At 43.5% G+C, this 17536-nt stretch overlaps 1 protein-coding gene across 1 annotated transcript in view; it reads left to right on the top strand.

Annotated features, from left to right (window-relative positions):
- The window catches only part of TPD52L1 (tumor protein D52-like 1), a 76961-nt gene that overhangs the window by 16892 nt on the left and 42533 nt on the right, over positions 1–17536 (top strand). Inside the window, exon 2 of the mRNA XM_015423836.1 lies at positions 12116–12231. Coding sequence (XP_015279322.1) covers positions 12116–12231 — 116 coding nt within the window. The remainder of the gene's footprint in view (positions 1–12115; positions 12232–17536) is intronic.

The following is a 17536-nucleotide window of genomic DNA, read 5'->3' as shown; positions in this document are numbered from 1 at the left end:
CAGATAGGCTCCCCAGCTCTGAGTTGGGAATACCTTGGAGATTTTTTGGGTGGAGCCTGAGTGGTGGGTGTCGCCTTCTGACACACTTCCGGTGATGTCAGGGGATGTGGCCTTCTGACACACTTCCGGTGATGTCAGGGGGTGTGGCCTTCTGACACACTTCCGGTGATGTCAGGGGGTGTGGCCTTATGACACACTTCCAGTGATGTCAGGGGGTGTGGCATATGCTAATGAGTTATGCTAATGAGCTCCAGCAGCTCTTTTTCTACAAAAAGACCCCTGCCCACAACAAAATGGGTCAGAGACCCCCCCCCTTTTTAAATGAAAGCTGGGAATTCAGGGAACCTGATGTATATTTTAGTATATTGAATTAATAAAATTATATTGTTTTACTAAAATCCTGAAACACACATCAGTTTCCCTGTGTTCCCAGGTTTCATTTTTAAAAAGGTAAGTCTTTGGCCCATTTTGTTGTGGAGATATGTTTTCACCCCTACATATCTCCTCAATGGAAGGGCTAGACTAGAGACTTCCTTTTTTAAAAAAAGTCACCTTAGAGAATCTGATGCATATTTTGGTATATTGATATAAGGCTGTTAAATCACAGAGGAAATGGCTGCTGTGTGAGCAGGACTAGGAAAATCCAAACTTTTCCACCCACATGGCAGCCACCCAGGCTTTGCTGTGATCTTTACTAAAAGTTTGGAGCAGAGCAAGTTTGAGAAAGATAAGAGAAACTAGGAACCCTGGGAGATACACAAATGCACCACCATGCTGCAAGGAAACAGGGAAAAGACCCACTTCACAACAGTATCCATCTCAGGGTAAATCACGTGTGTGGAAACACCCAAGAAATACGAAATATTATTTATTATTTATTTTATGTATTTTATTTTTACCCCGCCCTCCCTGCCAAAGCAGGCTCAGGGCAGCTTACATAGGATATTGCACAACTAAAACAAATTTAACTAAAAGGGAGTGGTGGCGCAGGCGGTTAAATGCCTGCTGGTAACATCTGGTAACATCTGCGAACAGCTGCTACAGCGGTTCGAGACCCACCGCGGCCAGGGTGAGCTCCTGGCCCTAGTCCCAACTCCCGGCCACCCAGCGGTTCGAAAGCAAGTAAATATTGCGAGTAGATTAATGGGTACCTGCCCATAGGCGGCAGGGGGCACCCTCCCCCATATGGGGGTGTGCAGCAGGAGCATCAAAGCGGCGGCGGCAACATCAGCGAAAAATTGCGGCGACGGTGGAATGGCGAGGCATCGGATCGACGGAGCGAGGCAGCGGAGTGACGGAGGCAGAGACGGAGGCGGAGCCATAGGAGGACGTGGTGACGTGCGCTGAGTCAAGATCGGACATTAGCTGGGCTGTAAGTCAACACGTACCATGCACTAGAGGAGCCCGCCTAGAAAGAAAGCCACCAGACTGAAAAAGACCTCGCCAGACACCGGAAACGCTAGGAACATCGGAACACCGACGCCCGAAAAAGACCGCCCGGGAACAAGCCGAGAACAGGGAGCCCTGCCACCTAGGTGCCGGTAGGTAGCCCCGACCCCTGTAAACATGTGGCCTTAGTTAGGGATAATTCGGAACTGTGTAAACCGCTCAGAGACCCTTCGGGGTTTGGATCGGTATAGAAATCTAAAGTATGAATAAATAAATAAATAATAAACTAAAATCATAACAATATACACATAAAATATACAAAGCGCTAATGCTAGAATTAAGATGATTCATATGTGATGGCGGGCATGAGCAGTATCTAACAGTACAAACAATCAGCTGCTAACGTAGTCTGGGTTATATCTGCCTGTTTATAATGATGATAATATTGATATTAATATTGATGTTGATGGTGTAAATATTGGGGCCAGGGCCTCAATTATATAATGCGGCTCCTTAATCGAAGGCCTGGTGGAAGAGCTCCGTCTTGCAGGCCCTGCAGAACTGTAAAAGGTCCCACAGGGCCCTGATGTTGTCTGGAAGCTCATTCCACCAGTGCTGAGCCGCCACTGGAAAGGCCCTGGCCCTCATCACAGCCAGCGTGGCTTCTCTGGGATCTGGCAGAGCCAGAAGACTTTGTGATCCCAATCATAGAGCTCTCCGGGGAACATGCGGGGAAAGGTGGTCCCTTAGGTATGTAGGTCCCTGACCATATAGGGCTTTAAAGGTAAGAACCAGCACCTTCAACTGAATTCGGTATGCTATAGGCAGCCAATGCAGAGCTTTTAGTGCAGGCTGGATGTCCTCCTGCATGGGGAGGCCCAACAACAGCCTGACTGCCACATTCTGCATCAGCCGCAGCTTCTGAATTTGGGACAAGGGCAGCCCAATGCAGAGAACATTACAGTAATCTAATCTCGAGGTGACCATTGCATGAATCACTGTTGCCAGGTCATTGCATTCAAGGAAGGGAACCATTTGCCTAATCAGCCGGAGATTATAAAAGGCTGACTTCGCAGCGGCTGCTACCTGGGCCTCCATCATTAAGGAGGCATCCAGGAGCACTCCCAGACTCCTAACCTCCAACACTGGCAACAACGGTGCCCCATCGAAAGTGGGAGTGGGATCTTTACCCTCGAACCATTCTGACTCAGGCACAAGACCTCTGTCTTTGTTGGATTCAATTTCAATCGACTCAGTCTAAGCCAACCAGCCACAGCTTTCAACGCCAGGTCCAGCTCTTCCAGCCTGGAGTCAGACTAGCCACCCAACAACAGATAGAGCTGGGTGTTGTCTGCATACTGATGACAACCCAGCCCATGGCTCCAGGCAATCTCGGTAAGGGGGCGCATATAGATGTTAAGTAATATCAGGGAAAGCACTGCACCTTGGGGCACTCCACAGACTAGTGGGTGCCTTCAGGACAGCTGCACCCCAATGACCACCCTTTGTCCCCGACCCTGAAGAAACGAGGAGAGCCACTGTAAGGCAGACCCCTGAATCCCTGTGTCAGCGAGGTGGCAGGCCAGTAGCTGGTGGTCAACCATGTCAAACACTGCCAACAGGTCTAACAACAGCAACACAGCCAAGCCGCCTCGATCCAGATGCCTCCGAAGATCGTCCGTGAGGGCAGCCAGTGCTGTCTCCATCCCATGGCCTGGTCAGAAGCTGGACTGGGTCTAATGCAGAGGTGTCATCCACAAAACCCTGCAACTGAATCGCCACCGCCCTCTCAATGAATTTGCCCAAATAGGGCAGATTGGAAACCGCCCAGTAGTTAGCCAATTCAGCCAGATCCAAGGATGGTTTTTTCAAGAGAGGGCGTACCACTGCCTTCTTAAGTGTCCTAGGAAACAGCCCCTTTGAGAGGGACTTCTTGATAATTTCCCTTATAGTACCTCATAGCCCGTCATGGCCAGCTTTAATTAACCACGATGGGCATGGATCAAAGCAGCAAGTGGTCAGGTGGACAGTTGAGAGTAATTTGTCAACCTCTTCTAGACTGAGTGGACTGAAATAATCCAAAACTCGACAAGAAGACGTGCATGGAGCCTCGATTTCCCTTACTCTCTCAACGGTGGCGGGAAGGTCATGGCAGAGCAACAGGACTTTATCTGCAAAATAGCTCGCAAAAGCCTCACAGCCAGTCTCCAATTCCTTAGCATTTGGTCTGACCTGAGGCAGAGTAGTAATGGACCAAATTGTTCTAAATAATTGGGCAGGGTGAGAGCTTGCAGATCCAATCGTGGCCGTACAATATTCTCTTTTTACGGCTTTGACCACCATCTCATAGGATCTCATAAACGTCCTATAGGAGGCTCTTGTAGCTTCATCATGAACACGCCACCACTGTCTCTCTAGCCATCTGACTTTATATGGAGGTGAAATGTGGAATTGTCATTTTATTTATTTGCTTATTTATATGTGGCTTAGAGGTGTTCTTTTAAACAGAGAAGCCAAAAAAAGTCTTAAGATCAATTCTGAAGTTCAGCAGAGGTACTTGAAATTGGCATGTTGCCAGCTGAGGTGAGTGCCCATGAATACATATTTAACAGTTTAAATTGCTGTGCATAGATGAGGAAGGATACCAACAAAACACATTCAAAGACATTTTTTTCTGGATACCCAGAACAGTGTGATCAGATTAAACGGTCACTTCAAACATCTAGGTATTCTTCAACCTGTTTGTGCAGTTAACGTTGCTGAACTGGAAATCCATAATAAAATGTATATTCACTGTGGTTAAGTTCCAGATGATAAAGTTTAGTCACGGATATGACACCTGCTTACCAAATGTACTTAAATATCTGATAAGAGTGTTTACACAGGTTTGAACAAATGCTTTCTGTATACACAGTTTTAAACAAATGCCATCTGTAGTTTTGGAGGACAAATAATAGGAACATTCCCTGTGTCTAGAAATTATTTTGTGGGTCTGTAGTACCTATGGATATTCCTGATTTTCTGGTTTATTGCTCAATTTATAGGGGCCCAAGCATTAGGCTCAGTTTTTATTTTGACTTGACCATTGGTTTCTGCTTGTCAGAAAGATTAGGCTAATGACAGAAAAAAGAGGCTTTTATCTGTTTTTCAATTAAATTAAGTCAATCTGATGTGGAAATTCATATGTCATATTCAAGGTGTAGCTTATTCTTTGTTTTCTTTTGTGGATATAGATGTATTAATGCTGGAAAGATTTGTAAATTGGTGATATGCTATATTTATTTGTCTTTGGTGATTTAATGTTTATTAAGACCTGTGGTCAAGGCAGTAAATATATACACAGATGGCAGGATTTGGGATCAGGGCTGCTTGTTGCTTAGCAGCATGTTTGGAAGCTAGAGTATTCAAAGAATCTAGGTATAGAACAAATTCAGTGTTCTATTTTCAGAGAATATTATCTTTCTCTCTTGGCAGGTTTTAAATAGAAACACACAGTACTGTTACGGAGTTAAGAGGTTAGGTACAATATGAGATTTAAGGAGAAAGGAAACAAAATGTGGACACAATCTACGGTGGCTGTAGAGGTTCAGTGTGGTATAAAAGGATTCTAGGTCGAAATATATAGCACTAGCTGAATTCTTATACAAGCTCTGTTGTGGCAATGGAGGTGGCTCTGGCTAGCCTCGGTGCACAGGTTACTCTTAAACTGTACAGTCAATCTAGCCAGCTACCACTCCCAGTCAGTCACATTAAAGGGGTTGGTGTTTTATGTTTTATTTTCATATCTTTTCAGATATGTAATATGTAAATTTTCCAGAAATTTAGAAGCCATGGGGGAAAACCTCCCCCCCAATGCCGCTTTTCCCAGGAAAATATTGAAATATATGCAGTGCTTACTGTCCTACTGCCCTATCAAACTTAAACTTATGTTACTGCTTTAACAATATAAAATGCATCATTTATAACTTATTTTCTATATGAAATTACACTATTTGACATATATATGGAATTTAAACGTTATAAATTGCAAATATACCCAATTCTTGAGAGAAAACTGCAAACTGATGTCCCCTGTGCTACCTTAGGTCAGTAAGCTACCCAATCTGCAGGTATATGTGTCACAATGGTTTGAAGGAGAAATGAAAAGGTCAGCTACAAGGGAAGAGTAAGCTTAAAATGACAACAGAAGGCATGTAACAGCTGAGAAGCAATGAAAAACCTGCATGTTCCCATCTTGAAGATTGGGTATTTTAGGTGCAGAAATGGATCTTGGATTAAGAATTGTATTTGTCTACAGCATGCTCATCTTGTCTTTAAAAGCTATTTCACTCATTCTAAATTAGAAATTTCTTCATAGGAGGGTGGGGTTTTTTTAGTCTACCCCCAAATTTCCAGTTTATCTGTCAAAAAAACTGAGAAAAGGTGTTCCAATTTTTATTTCAAGGGATCCTCTCCTCTCAATTCAAGCCTGTTTTTGAAAGAAGCTACATATCAAATGCTGCGACCAGAATGTTGACTGGAATGGGTTGTAAGTACCGTATCACTCCAATTTAGTTCCACCTTTAGTGGCTCCCAATTTGCTTCCAGCCCCATTCAAGGTGCTGGTATTAACTTTAAAACCCCTCTATCACTTAGGGCCAGCATACTGTAAAGACTGCTTACTCCCATATGAATCTACGCAGTCACTTTGGTCTTCTTTGGAGACCCTGCAGGTCCCCCACTCCACCTGAGGCATAAGTGGGGAAGGGCGGTTAAGAAATTGAATTTAATAAATAAATAAATAGATGAGTAGCAACCTGATAAAGGGGCTTCTTAGTTGTGGTTCCAAACTTTGGAAATCCCTCCCCAGAAAGATTCATCTACCTTCCTCTATCACTGTCTTTCATCAGCAGGTGAAGACTTTTTTTGTTTTGTTTTGCATTCTCTCATTAACTTGTATTAGCTCTTCTCCCTATTCGTGTATTTATATGTTTTTTAATTGTTTTAAACATTTATATGTGTGTGTGTGTGTATACACACATGCTATTTTTAATGTTGAAACTTTGCTCTGATGTTTGCCACCTTGGGAAGTCCCTATTGGTAGAAAGACCTCATAGAAATATTTTAAATAAATAAAAACTAAATAAATAGTTAAGATTAGTTTAAAAACTAATCCAGGCAATGATTTAAAAGTGAAATAAACTAGTGTGGGATTGTGGCTGTAGAGCAGAGTTCCCTAACAATGGTGGACATGGGCGCCATGGTGCCCACCAACACATTTCCAGCTACTTGCCAAATATTTTTGGAAAGTGTGTTAGCCGAATTGCTTTATTTACAGCAATTGGCAATTTATAAATGAGTCCTTGCCAACTATACCAAGATCCTGTTCCCACCAAGGGTTACCAGTAAAAGATTTTGAGGCTGTTGTGGTTAAAATAGATGTCTTTTACTTCAGAAAAAAAATCTCATACAAACAATACTGATGCACTCACACATTCAATCAAGTTCCTTAGAAATACAGTATTAAAATAAGCACTGTTGCATTAGCAGGTAGCGTGATGGTGGGCAATACTTATCTCTCTTGCAGGTTGGTTGTTCCAATGAAGAATAGAGGGGAAGAAATGGAAAACTAAGGGAATTCACACACGAGCAGAACCAGCCAGAACGTGTGGGCAGTGGAGGCAAGGCTTGGGGATAGCAAGTGGGACTTAAGAGGGGTAAAAGCATACAGGGGTTGTTGTGGGGGAGATGCTAGTTGATCAAGTAGGAGAGAGAAACCATGTGACTGGTTCTCTCCTTTTATTGGGGTATCCAGGAGGTGGGTGGTGGCTGTGCCAACCTCCTGGCCCACCTACCTGTTAGTCCGTCCCAAAAACAATCCTATTGGTTGCATGGAGGGAGGGGTGGTTACCTAACAGGAGTGGCCAATATTGTAATCTAAAACCTTACTCAAAGGAGGGCATCTGGGCAGGTGTGAAAACCTTGGCGTCAGGATGCTCCATTGTAGTGTTGATGAAGCTGGCCATTCTCATTGTGAACCAAATGTCCTTTTGGCAGGAAATACCAATGCAGGAACAAAGCAGTGATGGGTAGTATGTGACTACAACTGGTTCTGCAATGGGGGCTGTCTCTTCTCAAGTTGTTGTTTCTTACTGCTCACAATAATGGAGGTGTGTACTTCTTCACCAGGCTAGTAACTGTGTAGCTGAAACCTTATTCACATGTAAGGCTTGTGCAGGCACCTTTTATGTGTTACATCACAACAGGTGACTTAAAGTGTACAGTTCTCTGAGCCTGTGTGTGTCTGTGCACAGTTCATTGTGTGTAGCAATAAATATAATCCATAAAGCAAAATATCAAGTTCATTCTCTAACAAGTGGGCAGGGCCAGATAGGGCTTTCATCCGGCAGAGTTCCTGACTGGCCATTGGAGATCTGATTGGCTGTGAAGATCTTTAAAAATATTGCTTTGGCAGCTCAAGGAACTTCACTACATGTAAGGTGTGTATGTGCACATGCAGGAAAATATTTTAAAATAATACATTTGTTTTAAAAAGCATCCTACTAAACAGCGTCTGTGTGAATTGTTGGCCTACTATTACAGTTATATTTATCCACATTTTGTGGTTGACGCTGCCTCCTGTGGCATTGATTGTATGGTTGGCTCTACCTCTGTGGTATCAATTTTGTGACTCCACCCATCATCACGTGTCAGAATTCCAGAGGTGCCCATAGGCGCAAAAAGGTTGGAGACCACTACGCTAGAGCTTAGAAATAACTTCCTAAAGCATAGGAAGCTATTTATTTCTATTTTTTCTCCCTAGCTGTTTTAGAAGTGAGCTGGGAAGTGGTGGTTCTTCTAATGATGGCTGATTTTTTTCTCTCAGTATAAGATGGGGAAAATACCCAAATCACTTCATAACTCTGGGACATTTTGTTTTATACCTTCAATTTTACATTCAAGCATGTAGAATTAGTTTAGCTGCTATATACATAAAAGCCACAAGTAACAGAGAGATAATGAGGCTGATTTTACATTTATTTATCACTCCATACTGAAAACTAATTTCGAAATTGTGAAATGCCGCATTTCACAATTTTATGCTTGCAAGTATATCATCAAAAAGTATTAGAATATGTTATTAAATAGTAAATATTAGCACTAAATCTATTATTTAACAGATTAAATAATTTTATATCAAATTTATGGCTATCCTTTTATTTAAGATCTAAGCAGAAAGTAGTTCCTTGACTCTTTCCAGTTTTATTTGAACTTTTCATTCTTACACACTTCTAGTCTGCCATAGCCAAAGAATTTATTGAAAGCATTTTACAGCTATAAAAAAGCCAATGTCCTGACTAGCTTACAGTCTGAACCAGACCAAAACTACATAATATCCAACATTTTCCAGATGAAAATAGGGACATGTTGGTAACCCCTTTCTATTTATAATCATGATCCCTGCTGGAAGCTCACCCTCACTCTGCCATTATGACACTTGCTGAAGATTCTTCTATGAGTCTGATTAGATGAGTTGTTGAACACAAGTTGGACTGGGGGAAACACCAACCCAACTTGCATTTAATGCGATACCTGGGTCTCATCTTAAAATGGGGGTGGGGAATTGGCTCCCAAGCGTGGTGGTAGGAGGGGTTTCACCAAACCTCCCCTTCCACCACATGCGCGTTCATTAGAAGAAAATGGCCATGGGGGCATGCTGTTTATCTCACTACTGGTTCCATGTGTTTTGTTTAATCAGACCCTATTTCTGTGGCATGCAGTATTCAATCAGTTCCACTTCATTAGCCTGTTCTGTTGCTTTGAAAGGCAAGATGATTGCTGGGTTTTTTAATATAAATAAGCTGGAAAACATAAATATTCTACAACAGCTCAAAATATATATACTCTTTAGTGGAGCTGATGGAAAGGATACAAATATCTGTAGAGACTAAATAGATACAGACTTGCTTAGTTTCAGCAAGGTGATTGCTTCATGGGGTCTTATACCATGCACCTATGTCCCACAGAAGGTGCAGTGTGTATTAATGGCAGGCTGTTAATTTCATACACATACAAAAATACACATGGTAGGGGGGTTGCTGGGAAGAGAGATGAACTGTGACAAATCCCTTGTGTTTCACACTAAGAACAATTTTTAATGACATCCCCCCAAAGGCAAAAAATAGAGACAGTGATTTACCAGCGATGGGTACCAGAAGAGAGGAACTGATAGTGAGAAACAGTTGGAACATGGTGCAGAACATTTGTAAGTGCTTCTAGGTACATTTGGTGCTTCCGTAGTGAACAAAAACAACTTCTGGAGTGGAGAAATAATGGTGGGAAAGAGACTGCTTCAGTTGCATCTGGATCCACATAGGGAAGGCCACCTGAGCTGTTTGGAGCAGGGAAATGGCCTGCAGGGAAAGCAACTGCACTGCTCCAGATTCCTTTCTCCTCCCTGCCAGCTGTTTTTTCTAAAGGAAAAAAAAAAGATATTGGGACTGTAGTAACCCTGTTTGTTGGCAATGTATGATTTGTGCTTTACTCATGAATGTGCATTAGTTTTCTATTACATATTGCATAGGAAGTGAGGTACTTGCTCTCTTGGAAAACCTGGAAGTATTTTTAATTCATTTATTTAATTCAGATATTTATACCTTGCATTTCCCTTGTGGTAGCTTACAATGCTAAACTAAAACCATACATCTCTCCTTATATATAATTCTGTTTTGGGGTGACTCATTCCTGAACGTTCCACATGCTCCCAAAACAATTGGGTCCCTGATCTGTCATTCAGGAAGTGTACCAATCCCCTGGCTGCATTGCCTCGCTGCATTGCCTCAGTCCCGCCCACAGAGTTGGCGGCCAGCATCTCAGGCTCAGTCTGGAGGGAGCTGGCGAACGGGATGGATCCTCTCAGTTCCCGGCCACAAACAGCTCCCATAGCAATGGAAAACCAGCAGCATTAGCCAATTAAGGCTTGCTCTTTTAGTGAGGGAAAGCAGCCAGGGAGGGAGGGAGACATCCATCTGGCCATAGAGACCCTTCAGTGTCACAGGGAGACAAGTCTGAAAGTCGAGTCTGCCGGAGACAAGGCAGACTATGTGGGAGGGTCGACTTTCACCCACTGCCACGTCTCCGGGTGAGGGCTGTCCTCTGACGCTCCAGCGGGTGGAGGCTTCGGAGGCCAATGCCGAACATGACAGCACCACAGCTGTTGTCGGCTGTGCCAGAGTGCAGGGAGCTGGCCGGGCAGCGAGCCCATGGAAGTGGTGCGCAGCCTCTCGCCCTCGGTGTGCTGCGAGGCAACGGACAAGCCCAACGATCCGGCAGCCACAGGGTAAGGAGGCCGAGGCCAACCATACTGCCGCCGCACTGGTCGCCGCTGCCTGTGGACAGCTGCAGGTGGCAGGGTGGGCTGTGTACAGACGAGGACCAGCGCCATAGATGAGAACGCAGCCAAGGGGGAGGGGGAGGCCAAGATCTTGCTAGCGTACGTTCTATTCCTTTTACAATGGGCTTTACTACTAGTAATACAATAAAAGCCTGTTTACTCAGTAACAAACCAGCAGCTAAAACCCCATTAAAAGCCGTAGGATGGTACCCTTTCTCAGTTCCTTAGGGAACCTCTTCCACAGAGTTGAAGATGGTATAGAGAAAGAACAGGTTCCAGTAGATGCCAAGCGAGACACCTTAAACAGGAAAACAAACACAAGCGGTGAAACTACAGATCCATGATTGGCACAAAAGGAGAGAGACATATTAAAGGTTATAACCAGAATGTTGAATTGGAAGACACAGACTGGCAGCCAATGGAGCTGTTCTAATACAGGCAAGGTGCATTCCCATGAGCTAGCACTTGACAGTAATTGAGCTGTCACATTCTGAACTAACTGCAGTTTCTGGGTCATTTTCAAGGGCAGTCCTACATAGAGCATGTTACAGTAGTCCAACTGCGAGGTTACAAAGACATGGATTAGCATAACCAGGTTGGCTGAAGGAGAGAGTTGTCAAACCAGATGTGGCTGACAGAAGGAACTTTTTACTGCATCAGTCTGCTTCTTAGAGGGCAAGTCTGGGCCCATGAGCCTTCCCCAGACTCTTAACTTGCTCTGCAAATGTGAACTCTGCAAATGTAAAAACCCACTGGATCTTGTTCATCCAAAGCAGAAACCTTCACAACCAACATTATGTTTATCTTGTCTGGATCCAGCTTCAGGTTGCTTTAGCCACCTGATCATGACCTCAAACTCCAGGTTCAGAGGTAAAGTAAAACCTAAATTAGGGACAGCCCTGTGATGAAATAAAGATTGACCATGTTTGTTGCTATATTGTAAGAAAGCACAATTTGTTTAATTTTAATTTAAAATGAGCAAAGCATACCACTGTAAAATTATTACTAAATTGCCAGTTACAGTTCAGCAACTTTGATTACTCTTTCTTACTTTCTAGATACATTTTACGAAAAACAAGGTCTTTCCCAGCACTGCTTCCTAATCTTTTTTTAAAATAGAGATGCCAGGGATTGAGCCTGGACCCTTTTAAAACAGGGCCTTTAATTTATAAACTTTCTTTGGTTAAGAGCCTGACTAATTACATGAAAACAGCATGTTATCAAGAGTTACAGAAGCACATTTTTAGGTATTCGAGAAAATTGGATATCTCCAATGTCTTTCATCTCTATGTTGGTATTACACAATCTGCAGAAACTCCTCAAATTTTTGGTCATGGTTTCTTGTTTCCAAAGGTCTGTTGGAAAGACAAGCATTGCAAGAGGCAGATGAAGATATGGTCACTGATGTTGATTTTACCAACACACTTTCTGAAGAAGAGCGAGAAGAGTTAAAAGTTGAACTTGCCAAGGTAATGTGTTTTGGTTTGTGGAGTTCAAGGAGGGATAGAGGGTGAGGCAATGGAAGGAATAAACACACAACTATTTTTGGTAAAAACGTGGCCACAGCTTATTTTATTGAATACAGACAAAAGAGCAACGGTGCAGCATAGGGACGGATCCAAGCATCGACCAACCTGCCTGCCGCCCAATGAACCTCCCACCAGCCTGTCTGCTGGGGAATAAACCGTGGAGTGACACGGTACAAGGGCACATGTGGACACTGGCCTGTACACGATCCTCCTGCCACCCGGTGGTGGAAGCTAGCTGGCAGCCTCTGCCTGGGCATGCGGCTGAGTGGGTCTACACCCCAAGGCCCCTTATGGGAGCTCCCAAAATGAGGGAGGCAGGCACTCAGCCACAGTCCCCCCCAAGGATCTGTCTCAGTGCCCAAAGAGCAGGGGACTTCTGTGCCCCACTCCTGCCGAAGCTCCTAAGCCTGTAGCCAACACAACAAAGTTTCCCAGATCCCATGTAACCAGATATCCATGCCCTACTCAGAGAATTGCACATCATCCCCCTGAAGGAGAGCAGGCTGTCTAAATGAAATATCGGAGTGCGTAAAAACCTCCCCACCAAGAGTCAATAAATTGTAAGGCAGCCTTGCAAACCTTCCTCCTGGCCAAGTCCACTTTTTCTCGTGCCAGCGCCCCCTTGCATTCACAGTGCTCAAGCAAAAAAGACCAAAGTAACATTGCTCCGGGGAGTCTTTGATGCAGAGTCTGGAAGTCGGCCATGATGGAATGGGGAAAAATGCCTTTCTGAGCCAGAAGATCATTCTCCCCCAGCTGAATGATGACATCATGAGGTGGGACATGACAAAAAAACCTCAGCTGATATGGTGGAAAGGAGAGACGGCCACTTAATTCCTCTGTGTAAGGTGTTCACCGAAACCCAAGTTGGAATCCCATCCAGACAGTGCTGCATAGTTGCTCACTCAAAACACGATACATTGTCCAATGACCAGAACTGTCTTTCTTGTGTCTAAAGAGGCTAGAAAAACAAGCTGATTAGTATAATAAACCTGAGTGTACATATAACTTGTACACAGAGGAGCACCAACAGCCTATGGCCATTATCTGATCCAGTGTAAAACCATATCCAGATGTGAACATAGCCACACCAGTCTGAAACATGTGCACTCCAAAGTCCCCCAAAGGAAGGTTTTGTTTTGTGATGCATGCACGCAAAGCACTAATGAACTGAAAACACTGACAGGCAGGAGTTGTTGGTGTGCACAAGAAAAATCCCAGAAATGTTAGGCCGGATAGAAAGGTATTTGGCGGTGTAACAAACGGGAGGGTTGATGTCTGGGAGCAGAATGAAGCAAGATATGGGTTCCATGGCAATGCTGGCTCATCTTGGACCTATGCAGTTGAATACACAACTCTGGACTACTAATTGAAATATCCTGGAGGGCAAGGACATGATCACTAGTATCACTATGTGATGCAGCCACCAACTCACTACTGTGAAATGCACGGAAAAATGCTAAAGAAAATGCTGCCCTAAAGAGGGTTGCTTTGAAAGCCAAAAAACATATCTGGGGGACCTTCTCCAACCCTCTATGGCATGTTGGGTGAAAAAAGAGCCGCAGGGATTGCTAAACCCCAGGGCCTTACTGTAAAATGATATGGCTGACAAAGTCCTCTTGGGGGACTTTGGAGTGCACTCATTTCGGATTGGTGCAGCTACACTCGCATCTGAATGTGGTCTTACATCAGATCAGATAATGGCCATAGGCTGTTGGCGCTCTTCTGCATCCAAGTTACATGTACACCCAGGTTTATTATACTATACATGGTCTTAGTGGTGAGCCTGCATTCCTTCATGTGCACCAGATATTGCAGGAGCAAAACCTCAAAGACTGTCAAAGGTTTAGAGAAACCAACAGACATTGTAAAGGACAAGAAAGCAGAGACAGTGTGTTCCTAAGCACGACAGGTAGAGAGGGCAAGGGACCCTAAGACTCCCTGAACGATTAATTGTTGCCGAGAATCCAAAGGTCCTCTGGAAAGACATCCGGTCGCTGATTCATGCTGGGGGCCAGAGTTCTGAACCTTTTCTCCTGGAAGCTATTGATGCCTGCAGTGTATTTTGCTGAGAAAGGTATGTTAGCAACCAGGCATGTAACAACAAATTTGCATACAAGACACATGACCTGCTCAGATCGTGATGTCTGTCGATTAAGGCTTCTGAGAACAGCCTGGTTGTCACACCAGAACAGAATGCACTAGTCTTTAAACAAATCCTGCCACATGCAGATGGCAGCCAAAATTGGAAAAAATTCTAAAAAGGTGAGGTCCCTGAGAATCCCAATGTGAAGGCCACTGTTTAGCACACCACTGATTACTGAAGTAAATGCCAAAACCCAAAGTGTCTGCAGTATCTTAATGAACTTACAAAGAATCCTTCAGAAACAGAGATGTCTGCCCTTAATAAAAATGAATAAGCAGAGAAGTTCTAGCAAAGAAGAGAGAAAGGGGGGGGGGGAGAAGCGAAAACGGCATGCCTGGAAGTTTAAGACGGAAAATATAAGACTGGATATAATATGGCTGAGACACAGAGGGGGGAGCATAGAAATTAATACACACATACACAAAGAAAGAAGACATTGGGACTAATTGTAAAATGTAAGCTACAAATTTTCAGGGGAAAAATCAAGTTATTTGAAGAATGAAATATTTGAAGAATGAAAGATTATTTCGGTTGATCTAAGTTTTACTGGAATTATGAACTTAGGACTTCTGTTATAATGAGATATGGTATTAAGGCACTGAAATTGTGAAAAGTTAGATATTGTGTTATAGAGAAGGAAAACTAGATATAGACTTATAGAGAAGGGGGGAAATTATTAACCTTGACGAAGAGTTAAATGCTATGCTTGTTGGAAAAATGGAATTATTGGGGTGTGTGTGTTTGTTTCTCTTGTTTTTGTTATGTTGTATGTATGAAGTATTTACTAGATTATTTGTAAATAAATTACTGGAAATAGCGTGGCTGAAATACAGAGGGGGAAGTTTAGAAAAATGTAAGCTATAAATTTTAAAGAGAAGAAATCAAGTTATCAGAAGGATGAAATATTAATTTTGCTGATTTATGTTTAATTGGAATGATAAATTCAGAGCTTCTGTTATAATGTGGTATTGAATAATTGGTGTTAGGGCATTGAAAACTGTGAAAATTAGATATTGCGTTACTGAGATGGGAAGCTAGATATAGAATTATAGAGAAGGGGAGGGAAATTAATTTTGATAAAGAGTCAGCTTCTCATTTTGAATGTATACAAGTGAAAATTTCAGTGATACGTATTTCATAAACTGCTGGAATAAATAATGATTAAAAAGGAAGGGGTGAGTGATTAGGTAGGAAGCTAAGCTGTTTATAAATCATAGTAAATTCATGCCACTGGTGGATATTTATTTGGGAAAACAAGTATATAATAGTAGTTGCAATAAGATATTGACAAAGGATGTTGAAAATATATGGATAGGAATTCTTCAGAGTAATGAAAAAGGATATTTAGTGGTTAATGACCATCTGAGACATTGTGAGAACCTTATCAAAAATGTTGACTTTAAATTGTGAAGGTTAATTGGAATATATTTAGTTAAATTTTAAAAGAAGGTCTTTATAAAAAAAAGCGTGCTCAGTTGCAATATTATCTATTACTAGTTGTCTCGCTGTATACAGGAAACATCGTGTATGTTAATGTTTATGTTTGTTTTTGCCTTTGTGTTTATGTGTGTGTCTATTATTTCTAAAAATTAAATAAAAATATATTTTTAAAAAAGAAACAGAGATGTCTGCCAAATGGCAACCCCATTAAAATGATTCAGAAATTCTTGCCAGACCCAAAGGTTCTCATGCATATGGCATGTAATCCTGATGTAATGATGGGGCTCATCTACCCCAGCCATGGATTGAGCCAGCTGAGCACAGAAAGCCAGCCCAGGGAAGACTTTCTTGCAGGCAAAATTCAGATGACCTAGGTAAAGGTAAAGGTTCCCTTGCTCGAAAGCCAGTCGAATCCGACTCTAGAGTTGCGGTGCTCATCTCCGTTTCAAAGCCGAAGAGCCAGCGCTGTCCGAAGACGTTTCCGTGGTCATGTGGCTGGCATGACTAAACACCAAGGCGCACGGAACGCTGTTCAGATGACCTAGCACTGACTAAATTTCCTTTAAGGTGCACTTTTTCTTGCTTATGACCCTGGACAGCAGGCTTTTCAGGGCAACTAATTTTTCTACAGGGAGGCTTGAGGGTCCTTGTACTAAATCCAGTGAAATTAATCAGTCTTATCCTGTGTAAGTGGGACCCCCAACTTGGCCACAATTGCGTAGGTGTCAACTTCGAGGGGGTTGGGGAGCTGGAGCCTTCCCCTGAACTTTTTACGGAGGTGCTGAGCCTCCCCCGGAGGTGACCAGAGCCTTGCACATCCTCCGTGTGGCAAGCCCCCCTCCCCGTTGAAAGTGGAGGGGTTTTCCCCTCTGTTTTCTGTCGGATGAGTTGGGACTGGGAGGGAAGTCAGGCAGGGCGGGGCTTGCTTCCTGGAAGTTAAGCCCCACCCCTATCTCCCAGCAGCCCTCGGTTCAGCTGGAGCCTGGAAGCTGCATGTGGCTTCAGCTTTGCTGCTTTCCTGCGCACGCAGACTGCAGAGAAAGCCAAGATAAGCCAAGTTTCTTTGTTTGTTTCTTGGGGGGGCATGCACATGGAGCCTTGAACCAGCTTGGCTGGTTCCCTGTGAGTCCTGGTGCAGAGAAAAGCCCCTTGAGTTCATTTTGAGTTTTTTGGGGGGCGGGGGAGTGAAGGAGCTGGCTTCCACATGGAGGCTTCTGCCTGCCTGCCTGGTTGCTGGTGACTCCAGGAGAGAGAAAAAACCCTTGAGTTTGTTTTGAATGTAATTTTGAGATCTTTTTAAAAGTAATTTGGTGCCACAAAGCCTCCCTCCCTCCCTTCCTTCCTCTCTCCCCATCTATTTGCTTTCTTTCCACCTCTCCCCTTCCTCCCTCCCTCATTAAAACATCCCTAGTTAGGGTTGCCAGGTTCCCCCTGTCCACCTCTGGGGGATGGGGGGAGAGGTGGCCCGATACAGGTTGGGAAACTCCTGGAGATTTGGGGATGGAGCCTGTGGAGGACAGGGACCTCAGTGGGGTACAATGCCATAGAGTCCACCCTCCAGAACATCCATTTTCTTCAGGGAAACTAATCTTTGTAGTCTGAAAATGAGCTGTAATTCCAGGGGATCCCCAGGTCCAGTGTTGAAACTGGAAGCTCTGG

This window comes from Gekko japonicus, unplaced genomic scaffold (genome assembly GCF_001447785.1).
Source record: "Gekko japonicus isolate JY-2015 unplaced genomic scaffold, Gekko_japonicus_V1.1 scaffold186, whole genome shotgun sequence".
In the NCBI taxonomy this organism is placed as follows: domain Eukaryota; kingdom Metazoa; phylum Chordata; class Lepidosauria; order Squamata; family Gekkonidae; genus Gekko; species Gekko japonicus.
The sequence above is the reverse complement of the archived record's forward strand: the minus strand, read 5'-3'. Positions and strand labels throughout refer to the sequence as shown.